Source organism: Myodes glareolus, chromosome 19 (assembly GCF_982192425.1).
Source record: "Myodes glareolus chromosome 19, mMyoGla1.1, whole genome shotgun sequence".
In the NCBI taxonomy this organism is placed as follows: domain Eukaryota; kingdom Metazoa; phylum Chordata; class Mammalia; order Rodentia; family Cricetidae; genus Myodes; species Myodes glareolus.
The window spans coordinates 64,849,085-64,859,672 of NC_142044.1; the positions used below are offsets into that span (position 1 = coordinate 64,849,085).

Here is a 10,588-nt window from a genome sequence, read left to right on the forward strand (position 1 = left end):
CCAAGATAATGGAAAGGAGCAGTGGAAAAGAACCACGGGCTTGGGGGATGCTAAGCTTGACTGACGGCCCCTGAGGGCTCCTCGAGATTGTGTGTGTGGATCCATGAAACGGGGAGGCCTATGTGCAATGCGTGTGTTGCTTCTAATATGGAGACAGTCTTGCAAATGTGTGATGTACAGGTTTTAGGTATGAATTGTATGGTGTCGTATTTATTCCACAGGGCACTTGCATATCTTGTATTCGGGGTTGTATACATTCATTTCTGTTCCTAAACTGCAATTATTGAAGGCGGCTCATGAGTCCCCTCAGCTGTATCATAACCCATACCAAGCAGGAGACATTTTGATTCCTAGTGTGAACAGAGTCAGTTTATTGGAAACAGTCAGCTCAGAGCTTCCTCAAAGATTGAACTCCAGATGGGCAGGCTTTGTAGGTCAGCCTGGCACCTCCTCTCTCTCAGACCCTGAACAAGTTACCAAGTGACTGGGACAGCTACATGACACTGTATGGATGAACCATATTCCTATTTGACTCAAGGTCCAGAGCTAGAGGTACTATATGAGAGGGGGCAGGAAGCAGTGGCTATGTACAGAGGTGGACAGGGCTGTGACTTGGGTCCTTAGCCAAGGCTAGCTCTTCACTGTCTGAGCAGCATCTATGCACACGCTGTCACGCTTGTTTTGAGCATGTCTCGCCAACAACTGCCAATGAGAGCTACACATATTTTTCAGTTTGAGTCCAACATACTACCCAAAGATCACTCTTGAGCCTCAGGACTGGGAAGAGACCAGCAGCATCCAGTGGACCAGGAACTCTAATTGTGGACTTTGGTTTTGGAATTCAGAATAGCATTTGGGGAATCTCCTTTTGATTTTTTCTTTTTTATAATAGTGCATGCTTCGGGTGGGTGCTGTAGGTTAAATTTTCTTAGGTCTTTGAGAGCTGGAGAGGAGGGAGATTGGAAGGCTTGGGTAGGGGTGGGCAGGGTAGGGCTGCCTGTGTGAGGAAAGCCGGGAGCCTTCTCCAGAATAAGCTGTAATGTGCCCAACTAGCCATCTCACCTGGGGGAAAAGTGGCTAGACTATTGGCATTCTCTTGACCATTGCAACTTCAGGGGACAGTGGGAATGCAGCCTCTCACTGCTCCCCACCCGTGCTGGGTCCAGCTTGGGGTCTGCACCCAGATATCTGAAATGTAGCTTTGAAGATTAGAGTGGAGGTGAGCGTGGCTCAGCTCCCAGGACTATTCTAGGGCAATGTGAAGTTGGTGTGGAAAGAGAGGATTTGGGAGATTCTAGTCTTCAGCTCTGTGGAGACGTGACGCCCAGGGTTTCCAGACTGAGGTAGTGCTAATACTAACGACTGCATTGGTTGCTACCTGCCCCCATCTTCGTGCTGGAGCTCCGCCCACTTCCGCAGCCCATGATCCCTTGGGGTTCACAGGGGATGTAGAGTTCACCGGTGCCCACCACGCTGCAGCCGCCATTGCTCCTGAGGACTCCCATGGTCCCTGTGCTGTACTCGGTCCTCAGCATCGGTGTGCCCACCACACATGGCTCGTAGAGAACGGCACCTTTGGAGCTGCTGACCGCTGTGGAGACAGGAAGACGTGCTCAGGGCCCCACCCGGGACTATCCGGTCAGAACTACCAGCATTGCTACCGTCTCCAAGGACAGCCATTTCAGCAGCTGACTTCCCTGTCTCCCTATCCGATCACGTCCAGTGCTTGAAGCCTCCCATACATTCACTCCTTCTTTCCCCGGAGCCTGTTGAAGACAGGCCTAATGCCTGATTCCCCTCTCAGACTCTCCTCACTCCTTGTGCCTCTCTCGTTGACCCTGAGGCTAACCCTCCAGCAAAACATCCTCTCATGGAGGTGGTGACCTGGGCCGGGCCCATGGACAGACCTGCTGGGTTTTTCTCCACTTGCCCAGGATACATGGCAGGCAAACTCTTCCAATGAGGGTGTGAGAGGCCCCAGAGGGAAGGGTGGAAGTGATGGGCTTCTACCTCACTTAATCAAATACCAAGACCCAGAATCCAGGATTTATGACTCAGCTACTTACATATGTTCACAGGCCCAACGCCTTCACACAACCTAGAGAACAAAAGAAAGAAGTCAGGCACGACCTCAAAGAGAACGCTCCGTTCGTCCCCCACTGTGCTGAGGATGTGGATGGCGGTCCTTGCTTTGTTTTCCTAGACTGTGGGGTGGCAACAGCAGCAGCCACCCTGAGGAGGCAGGATAACAACCACCCCATGCCCGTCCTCCCCCTCAGCTCACCTGTGTTCCTCGCCCTCCAGCAGGCGCCTGTAGGTGGCGATCTCGATGTCCAGGCCCAGCTTGGAGTTCATCACCTCCTGGTACTCCTTGAGCAGGCAGGCCATGTCCTGCTTGGCCTTCTGGAGCGCCTCCTCCAGCCCTGCCAGCTTGCACTTGGCATCACTGAGGGCCGCCTCTCCCTGCTGTTCTGCCTGGGCAATGGCTCCCTCAAGTTTGCAGCGCTGGGGAGAGGGCACAACAAGGTGTCACTGGGCTTAGATGGGCAGAGGAACACATGGCTATAACCACAGACCCTAGGATTGTACACCTGGCCCATCCTGGGAAAAAGGCTCTCCCTCTGGGGAGATCTGGGATTTACTGCAACTAGGGGTGGGGTTGTGGCTAGAGATTTTAGTACCTGGCTGTTTTTCACTAGCCTAGGAGAACTGAGTAGGTCTAATTTTATGAACAACTTAGTCATGTTGGAGGTTAGGATCCCAGGGTTAGAGCCTGGGTTTGAAATCTATTTCCACGCTACTGCTCTGACAGCAGGCCAGCCGACTTTGTGGTCTGCTCGTGCTGTGGGTCGGCAGCTTGTATAGAGAAGGGCTTGAAACAAGGTGGCTTGGGCTTGTCTCTCTTCAGCCCTGCTCACCAGCAATGTTTGTCCTGCCCCACAGGGGCCAGCGGGCAAGTGGGCTTCTAGAGGGTTCTCCCAGCCTCAGGGTTTGGTCACCTGGCCTTTGACGGCTTCAATGTCCTGCTGCAGCCTCTGGATCAGCTTGTTCATTTCTAGGATCTCATTCTTGCGGTTGCGTAGATTGTCACAGTGGTTCCCAGCTGTCATTCTCAGCTCCTCATACTGCCGGAACAGAGAGGTGAGACCCCAGGCCCTCGCTGTGGCATCTCTTGGTCCCTTCTTCACTGTCCCCAGCTTCTTCTCCAGGGCTTCCATGCCCACACGTATCCCATACCCATCTTGCTTTCCACTCCTCTTCTGGTTCTCTCACCAGTGTTGGGGCCATTTCTTATTCCTAAGTCGAGCAGCCCCGAGTCTCTGTCCCCTAAGCTCCCAGCTCGCTTTCCCTCTGCCCCTGAGCCTGAGCTTTTCTGAAGGCCTTTTCCATTTTCCATGTCCCTCTGGACATTGAAGGATTATATGTTCAGCCTAGAGTTGAACAGTCAAAATCAAGTGTGATGTCTTGCTTTGGCTAACGACAAGCAAGCAAGCAAGCAAGCAGGCAAGCAAATGAACAACAACAAAAACCAGAAATCAGATTCAAAGTGAAACAAATTCTTTTAAGTTAGCTGCCCTTCCCCTGCTTTCTGCTTATGGGCATCACATGTCCTCTGAGAATAGGTCAGGTGTCCACGCTCCTGCTGTTCCAGATGCCATCTCCTGCCCCTCTCGGCAGCCAGCAGCCGTGGAAGCCTGCTGTTTGCCCTTGGAAACTGAGTGTTCCCGTGGGGCTGGGTGTCGCTGGTCCTCTTTCCCAACAGGACCTTAGATTCCTTCAGACAGGGACAGCCTGGTGTCACCTCTTCCCCCACTACCCTATTTAAAGCTACATTCCACAGCGCCCCTATGTGTCATCCTCCCTACCCACTCATGGCTATGTTGTATGTCACCACCTGACAGACACTCTGGTGCTCTGTTCTGTTTATTGCTGGCCCTTGACCCTGCCTCTAAGAAGGAAAACGACAGGAAGGCAGGCCTGAGGACCACCCCAGTCCCTGTTGTATCAGGCAGGCCTGAGGGCCACCACCCCAATCCCTGTTGTATCATCTGCAGCTCTGTGCTCTGTGCTTGGTCCATGAGAAACGCTCTGTGAGCAGTTGCTGAGACAGGCTGTATTACAGACGAGGCATTGAGGACAAGATGACAGGATTGCAAATCCAGCTGCCCAAGAGTTCTCCTTACCCTCCCAGCAAGCCCCTAATTACTAAGTCTGGGACACTCTTAATCACCATTTCTGTACCACCAGTAACACCCAGGCCAGCGGCCTCCGCCTACACTGCGAAGCTGGGGACCTTCTTTGCCATCAACACCAATTATACTGATTGCATGCTGCGTAGAGGGCCACTCTAGAGTCTGCAAACAAACAGAGCTGGGGACCTGGCACCCTAGTGACAGGGATGGCCTGTCTGTGGGGTCTCTCTGCTCTGCAAACACCTGACCTGGCAGAAACAGAGCTTGGGTCTATGGGGCTCCTTGGTGCTGTGGAGTGGCCCAGACTTGTTACATCTTTAGCTATTCTTGGGGCACAGAGCACTGGGACCCTCTCTTCTGCTTCTCCCCGTTCCCCACTTTGGCCTCCTCCCCTGCTCTGATGCCTCTCCCCAGCCCTGCCCCCTCTGCACCCAGCCTCACCCGGCACTGGTACCAGGCCTCTGCCTCTGCTTTGCTGCGACTGGCGATGTCGTCATACTGGGCCTTGATCTCAGCTATGATGCCGTCCACGTCCAGGTCTCGGCTGTTGTCCATTTTCACGATGACTGAGGTCTCAGAGATCTGGGACTGCAGCAAGCTGATCTCCTGAGGGGCCAGGCAGGAATGAGCCCCGAGGGTCCAGCCATGGCAGGAGCCTGCTTGGGCCTCCTGAGACTCGTAACTTTTCTTCCTGGCCCACAGGTCCCTGTCTGCTCTTTGTCATTGTCCCCTTTGTCCCCATGGCAACCCAGAATTTCTCCAGGGACAAACTGACAACCACTGATATAGATAATATGACTTTTGGGAGTCTCGGTCCCTGAGTTCGTGAGATGTCCCTTTAGAACTTGCCTTGGCACTCCTACCCAACCGGTCCCTCTGGAACTGGCCCGATAGGTCACCCAGAAGACCGAGTGACCGACAGTACCTCCTCAAACAGGGCTTTCAGGAACTCAATCTCATGTTCGAGAGCCTCCAAGTTGGTTTCCAGGTCAGCCTTCACCAGGAAGGCCGTGTCCACATCCTGTAGCACAGTGGAAGAGCCATGACCTGGGTCAGTGTGTATGGTCATGCCCAACACCAGCCAAGCGGCCCTAGGCAAGTTGACAGCAGGGGCAGCTTTGGACCCAGGGCTCTTCTCCGAGCCCAGGTGGAGGCAAAGGGAGATGGGGCCAAGGGTAGGAGGAAAGACCTGGGCCTGACCCCCAGGGAGAATGTGTGGAAACCAGAATAATCCCTATTTCTATGTGGGGCAGGGCTGCATGGGGGTGGATGTGGCAGGAGCCGGGCCAGGGGCTCTGCAGAGCTCCACTGCAGAAGGGTCTGGAGATGCTGAGTTCCCAGCTGAGGAGCTGGGCAGTTGGCTCTCTGCCTGGGTTTGAATCAGTGTTTGTCTTCTTACTTGGCATTAGCCACGTGGGCAGACGGTTGCTTGTGCAGGTGGATGCCCTGCCATTCCCCAGCTCTGACCCATGGGAACTGGGGGAGGATGTGTGGAGACCAGGTCAGTCCCTGTTTATATGTAGGTGGAGCTGATTGGGGTGTCAGGCTCTCTTCCTTCCCGCAGTCAGCAGGGTCAACACAAGAGACCAAGGAGAGGAACTTATTTGTGGTGGAGGGTTTGGGACATGGTGGACACAGTCTAGGGCTGGTAGAGAGGACCTTTGCTTCCCTAAGCACCACCTCACCTTCTTCAAGGTGACAAACTCATTCTCAGCACAGGGGCGCAGTGACAGTTCCTCTTCGTACCTATAAAAGGGGAGCACATTGCTTTGGTTAAGGCCTCCGAGGGGGTGAAGGGCTCTGGCCGTGCCTGTGGGCTGATGCAGCAGCCCTCTCTAGAGACAGACACTCGTCACCGGAACACCTCATAGTTACCTGTCAGCCTTCCCTTTCCCACTGCCAAAGCCCGCAACCCCCTGGGGTCCTCAAGACTGCTTCACTCTCTTGCTGTGGAGGAAGTCCCCTTATCTAACCATTTCCTCTGGGATGGGAGAAAGGTCATGCCACTGAAGCAGCATCTTTTTGGAGCTGCTCGGAGGTGGCTATTGTTCCAGGGAGATTTCCAGCTGACCTTGAGCCTCTTCCTTGCCTGCAGGGTAAGTCTGGCCCCCACCTGAAGCCCAGTGGTAGAGGTAGCAATTACCTACTTACCAGAGCACAGAAACAGCTTAGGTGCACCCCTCATTCCCTGGGGGCTCCTCGGCCCACACACAGTACCCAAGGCAGAGGGAATGGAAGTCGGGGTTCAGTGGCTAGTGACTGATAAACAGTGTCAGTCTGTGGAAATGTCCCTGTGTTCCTGACGCCCATCTCTCTTTGGTCCAACGGAGCTCTGCCCAGCTTTGACAAGGAGCTCTGGAGCTACTGCCCAAGTTCGAATCCTCACTCTGTCTCTAGACATAACCAAACTGGGTGGATGATGGCTTCTATGGGCCTCATTGTTCACGTGGGTATCCCCAGTAGAACAGAGTAAGCCAGGCCTGCCTCAAAGGGCCCTTGTGAGCTGGTGACACCTGTGATATCTCATGATGAAGCACTGGCTAGGACAGTGTTGTATAAGTTTACCGTTGAGGTTGGTGTGCCAGAAGACCCTCATATTTAAAACCCAAAGATCTCATTTTGAGTTGCAAACCAGCCTAAGCTTGCCTGGCCATGTACTTCTCAAGAAGGCTTTGTCCCTCTATGCCCGGTTTCCGCCCACTCCCACAACCACCTGTCTGTCACCTGCTCCTCTCTCCCTTCAGTTTTTAAAGTCACTATGGCTTCTATTTTAATTAATTAAAAGAGTTTTTGAGACAGTGAACTCAGGCTGGCCCAGAACTCACGATCCTCCTGCCTCAGTCTCCTGAGTGCTGGTACCAGGCTTTAGGTCTCTTTTAGAAGAAGGAGCCTACTGGAAGAAAACTTATCCATCAAGGTCATGGTCTAATGGTACCTCCTCCAGATGCTCCCTACGCCTCTGCCCCCATCCCTACTCTCTTCTGATAGTCTTCATGGTGCTCATGCAAAACTGAGTGCAAAGGTTGTTAGTGCTGTGAGGTAGGAGTTGGCATCGCTTCCCAGCACAGTTCCTGTCACCAACAAGGCCCATGGTTGACACTTAACAGTCACGGCTCCACTCCATTGGCACATCCCTTGCCTAGATTTCTTGTGCCATTTCTCCTCAGTGGGAACACTTTCTCCTATCCCAAGCCCCGTACATTCCCATGAGGCTCTGAGCAGACCCACCCGTAACTTTTCAGGGGATAAGTTCTCTGGTCCTCCTACCATCTGGTGTTTTTCTTGCCTGCCAGCCTATTCCTTAACATCAGCCACGTACTGCACACTGAGAGGGAGGCTCAGAGTCTGTCCTGTGGAGAGTGGATGGGATGGGACAGCCAACAGAAACCCACAGTCCTCTAGGGGAGGACAGGGAAGTTAGAAGTCAGGAGAGAGAAAACATGAGCTTTGATGGCTGGACGGGAGTCGGGGAAATCCTGAGATGAGGCTCATCAAATGGAGGGAAGAGAAGCCACAAAACCCTGGAGGAAAGGGCCCCAGGGGTGGCTAGTTCTCAGTCTGCAGGGGAGTGGTGAACAGAATGCTGAATAGAAATGAAGCTGCAAAGACTTAAGCTCCATAAGGGGCAGGCGACCCCTGTTCAAGCTGGGTGGAGGGAAGGAAGATGGAGCAAAGACACACACTTCAGGGCTTCCGCTGTGGGTAATAATTTGGATGCTCTGTGCTACTTAATTGTTTTGCTGCTGAGCTTCCCGTTTTGCAGATGGGAAACTGAGGTCTGAGCTGTTTCTGCAGCTTGCTCTAGTCTCTTTCTAGGGGGAGGCAGAGACCACTTACTTTTTCTTGTAACCCTCCAGCGCATCCTGGAGGCTGCAGAGCTCAGTCTCGAGTCTCCCATGGTCCCCGGACACACAGTCCAGCTGTCGTCTCAAGGCACAGATGTAGCCCTCAAACAGTGGTTCCATGTTGCTTTGGCAACTCCTCTGCTGCTGCATGAAGTTCCACTTGGTCTCCAGCAGCTTGTTCTTCTGCTCCAGGAAGCGCACCTGCCCCAGGAATGGGTGTCACCATGCAGAAAAGACCTGGAGACCACTCTTTGTAATCACCCGGGCTCTGCAGAGACTGACACCTAAGAGGAGCTAGCTTTCTGTCTCCTTTACCTTAGGGACCTTGGCACCTTCCCCTCAGTGGTCCATGATGGTGTGGAAAGAGTGTTGTCTCACAGGCCTGTGCAGCCCACATGCAGCTCTCTGGCTGGCATTTGGCAGCTACATGACCTGGACCATGCCTCCTCCTCTCTGAGCCTCTCCTTGCCATAAGCACACCCACATGAATGCCTGAGTCCAAGGTCCCTCAGCACAGGTCAAGGGTTGTGACCCAGCCCTGCTGACCTTTTCTGTCTCCGCGGCTTCAGTTTATGTGGCTGCATCTGAAGGAAGTCTGAGTTCCAGTAATGCGGGCAGCTGTGGGCCACCTCTTCCATCTTTGTGGGTTGGAATTAAGATTGGAAGCACCTGAGTAAGTTGCTCTGGCCAGTCATGGGCACACAGAGCGTGGTCTGCAGTTCTGGTATGGGGTTTCCCATACCAAGTCTCTTAAGGTAGCTGCGGAAGGGCTGCTGCTCTACTCTGGACCAATGGTCACATCAGCAGAGGCTCCCAGGTGGGGCTTCCGTCCGTGACATGCTTATAACCAGAACTTAACAGGTTTTCAGAGAAAAACAGGGAGCCAGGCAGTGGTGGCGCCTGCCTTTAGTTCCAACACTTAGGAGGTACAGACAAGCAGATCTCTGTGCATTTGAGGCCGGCCTGATCTACAGAGCGAGTTCTAGGACAGGCTCCAAAGGTACAGAGAAACCCTGTCTCCAAAACCAAATCAAAACAAAAAAGAGTAAAACAGGGTTAGTGGACCAGTTCCTTTCATTCATTTACAAGTGTGTGTGTGTGTGTGTGTGTGTGTGTGTGTGTGTGTGTGTGTATGTGTGGTATGTGCACGTGCATGTGTGTAGATGCACGAGAGCATATACATGTCACGGCATACACGTGAAAGTCATTGGACAATTTGTGGCAGTCAGTTCTCTCCTCCCAACATATTGCTTCTGGGAATCTAGCTCAGGGTGTCAGGCTTGGCAGCAACTGAGTTTACTCTTTGGTCCATCCCTGGCCTGTGTTTTCTTGGGGGTGGAGTAGACCTAGGGCTTCTGACTTTGACTCAGGCTTGTTTGCTCTAATCCTTGAGGTCTCCAGAAACAACAGCCTAGCCCTTGGCATGGATCCCGACTCCCTAAGTGGGGGACAAACCCAGGTGGCCTAGGGGAAGACAAGCCAGTTCAGTACTCCTTGAGGTGATATTCTTTTTAGCATGTCACTCTGCCTTGTAGCTTTTCAAAGCTTTGGTTTTGGTTTTGTCAAGTGCAGGACTTGGGTAACAGTCACCTTGTGGCCTGAGCCTTGCTTCACTTTTGCTTCACTCCAGTAGTGGGGTGGGAGCAGCTTGGATTGGAGGTAGTTACGTACGCAGGTAATCCCACGTACTTGGGAGATAGAGGCAGGAGGAACACTGCAAGTTTGAATCTAGTCTGGACTGAGAAGCAGAAATTTCCAATGACAAGCAGTCTTGGAATACCTAAAGACCCATGGACAAATGGCCTGTCTCTGGGATGCGCTCGGCAGCAGTTTGCCTCACCCCAACCTGCTGCCCCTACCTTGTTGATGAAGGATGCGAATCGGTTATTGAGGCATTTGATCTGCTCCTTCTCATCCCTCTTCACCCTCTGCACCGTGGGGTCGATCTCCAGCTCCAGGGGGACCAGCAGGCTCTCGTTGACGGTGACAGGGGTGATGCACATGGGAGGTCCGCAGGCAGCTCCCGCTCGGTACCCAAAGCCCGGCATGCCACATCTGGAGGCCACACGTGGCCTCCCAAGGCCGACATTGCACAGGCTCCGAGATCCAAGGCAACCCAAGGCTCGGAGGCCTCCAGCACCCCCAGGCCGGCAGGGCCCCTTGCTCACTTCATAGTGGGTGACCATCCGGGGCATGATGGCTGAACATGAGCTGAAACTTCGGCTGCCACATCTGGAGCTCAGCTGGAAATTTCGGCATGACATGGCTTGAGAGGCAGAGATGGATCCCTGGAGAGGAGAACAGGGCAGGACTGGCCAAACGGTGGCTCAGCTTTTCCCCTTTTATCTGGTGGGGGCTGTGAGACTGGACTGGTTCAAACCCCTAATCACTACTAAATCAGGTTTATGAGCTTGGGATATTGGCAGCTATTAGGGACACATTACATAATTAGGGTAGCAAAGAGTAAGAAGGAGCCCCAGTGGTCAAAGCTGGGGGGTGGTAGTCCTATAAAAATTCTGTTTGTCCTTCTTCCTTGTTTATGGAGTTGAT

The 10,588-nt window shown here is 53.2% G+C and overlaps 1 protein-coding gene across 1 annotated transcript; it reads right to left on the bottom strand.

Annotated features, from left to right (window-relative positions):
* Positions 1-351: 351 nt before the first annotated feature.
* On the bottom strand, positions 352-10,317 carry Krt82 (keratin 82). Its single transcript, XM_048449596.2, has 9 exons — positions 9,898-10,317; positions 8,031-8,239; positions 5,879-5,939; positions 5,119-5,214; positions 4,635-4,799; positions 3,000-3,125; positions 2,285-2,505; positions 2,067-2,098; positions 352-1,591 (listed from the first exon to the last, which is right to left on the bottom strand). The coding sequence occupies exons 1-9, from the start codon at positions 10,300-10,302 to the stop codon at positions 1,356-1,358; spliced, it is 1,551 nt and encodes a 516-aa protein (XP_048305553.1). The 5' UTR covers positions 10,303-10,317; the 3' UTR covers positions 352-1,355.
* Positions 10,318-10,588: the final 271 nt, after the last annotated feature.

Coding starts and splice junctions, on each gene's coding strand:
- Krt82 (XM_048449596.2), bottom strand. CDS start 10,302: ATGTCATGCCGAAATTTCCAGCTGAGCTCCAGATGTGGCAGCCGAAGT. Junction 5,215..5,878: donor AGTTTGTCACCTTGAAGAAG/GTGAGGTGGTGC, acceptor ACTGTGCTACAG/GATGTGGACACGGCCTTCCT. Junction 3,126..4,634: donor AGGCCTGGTACCAGTGCCGG/GTGAGGCTGGGT, acceptor CTGTTCCGGCAG/TATGAGGAGCTGAGAATGAC.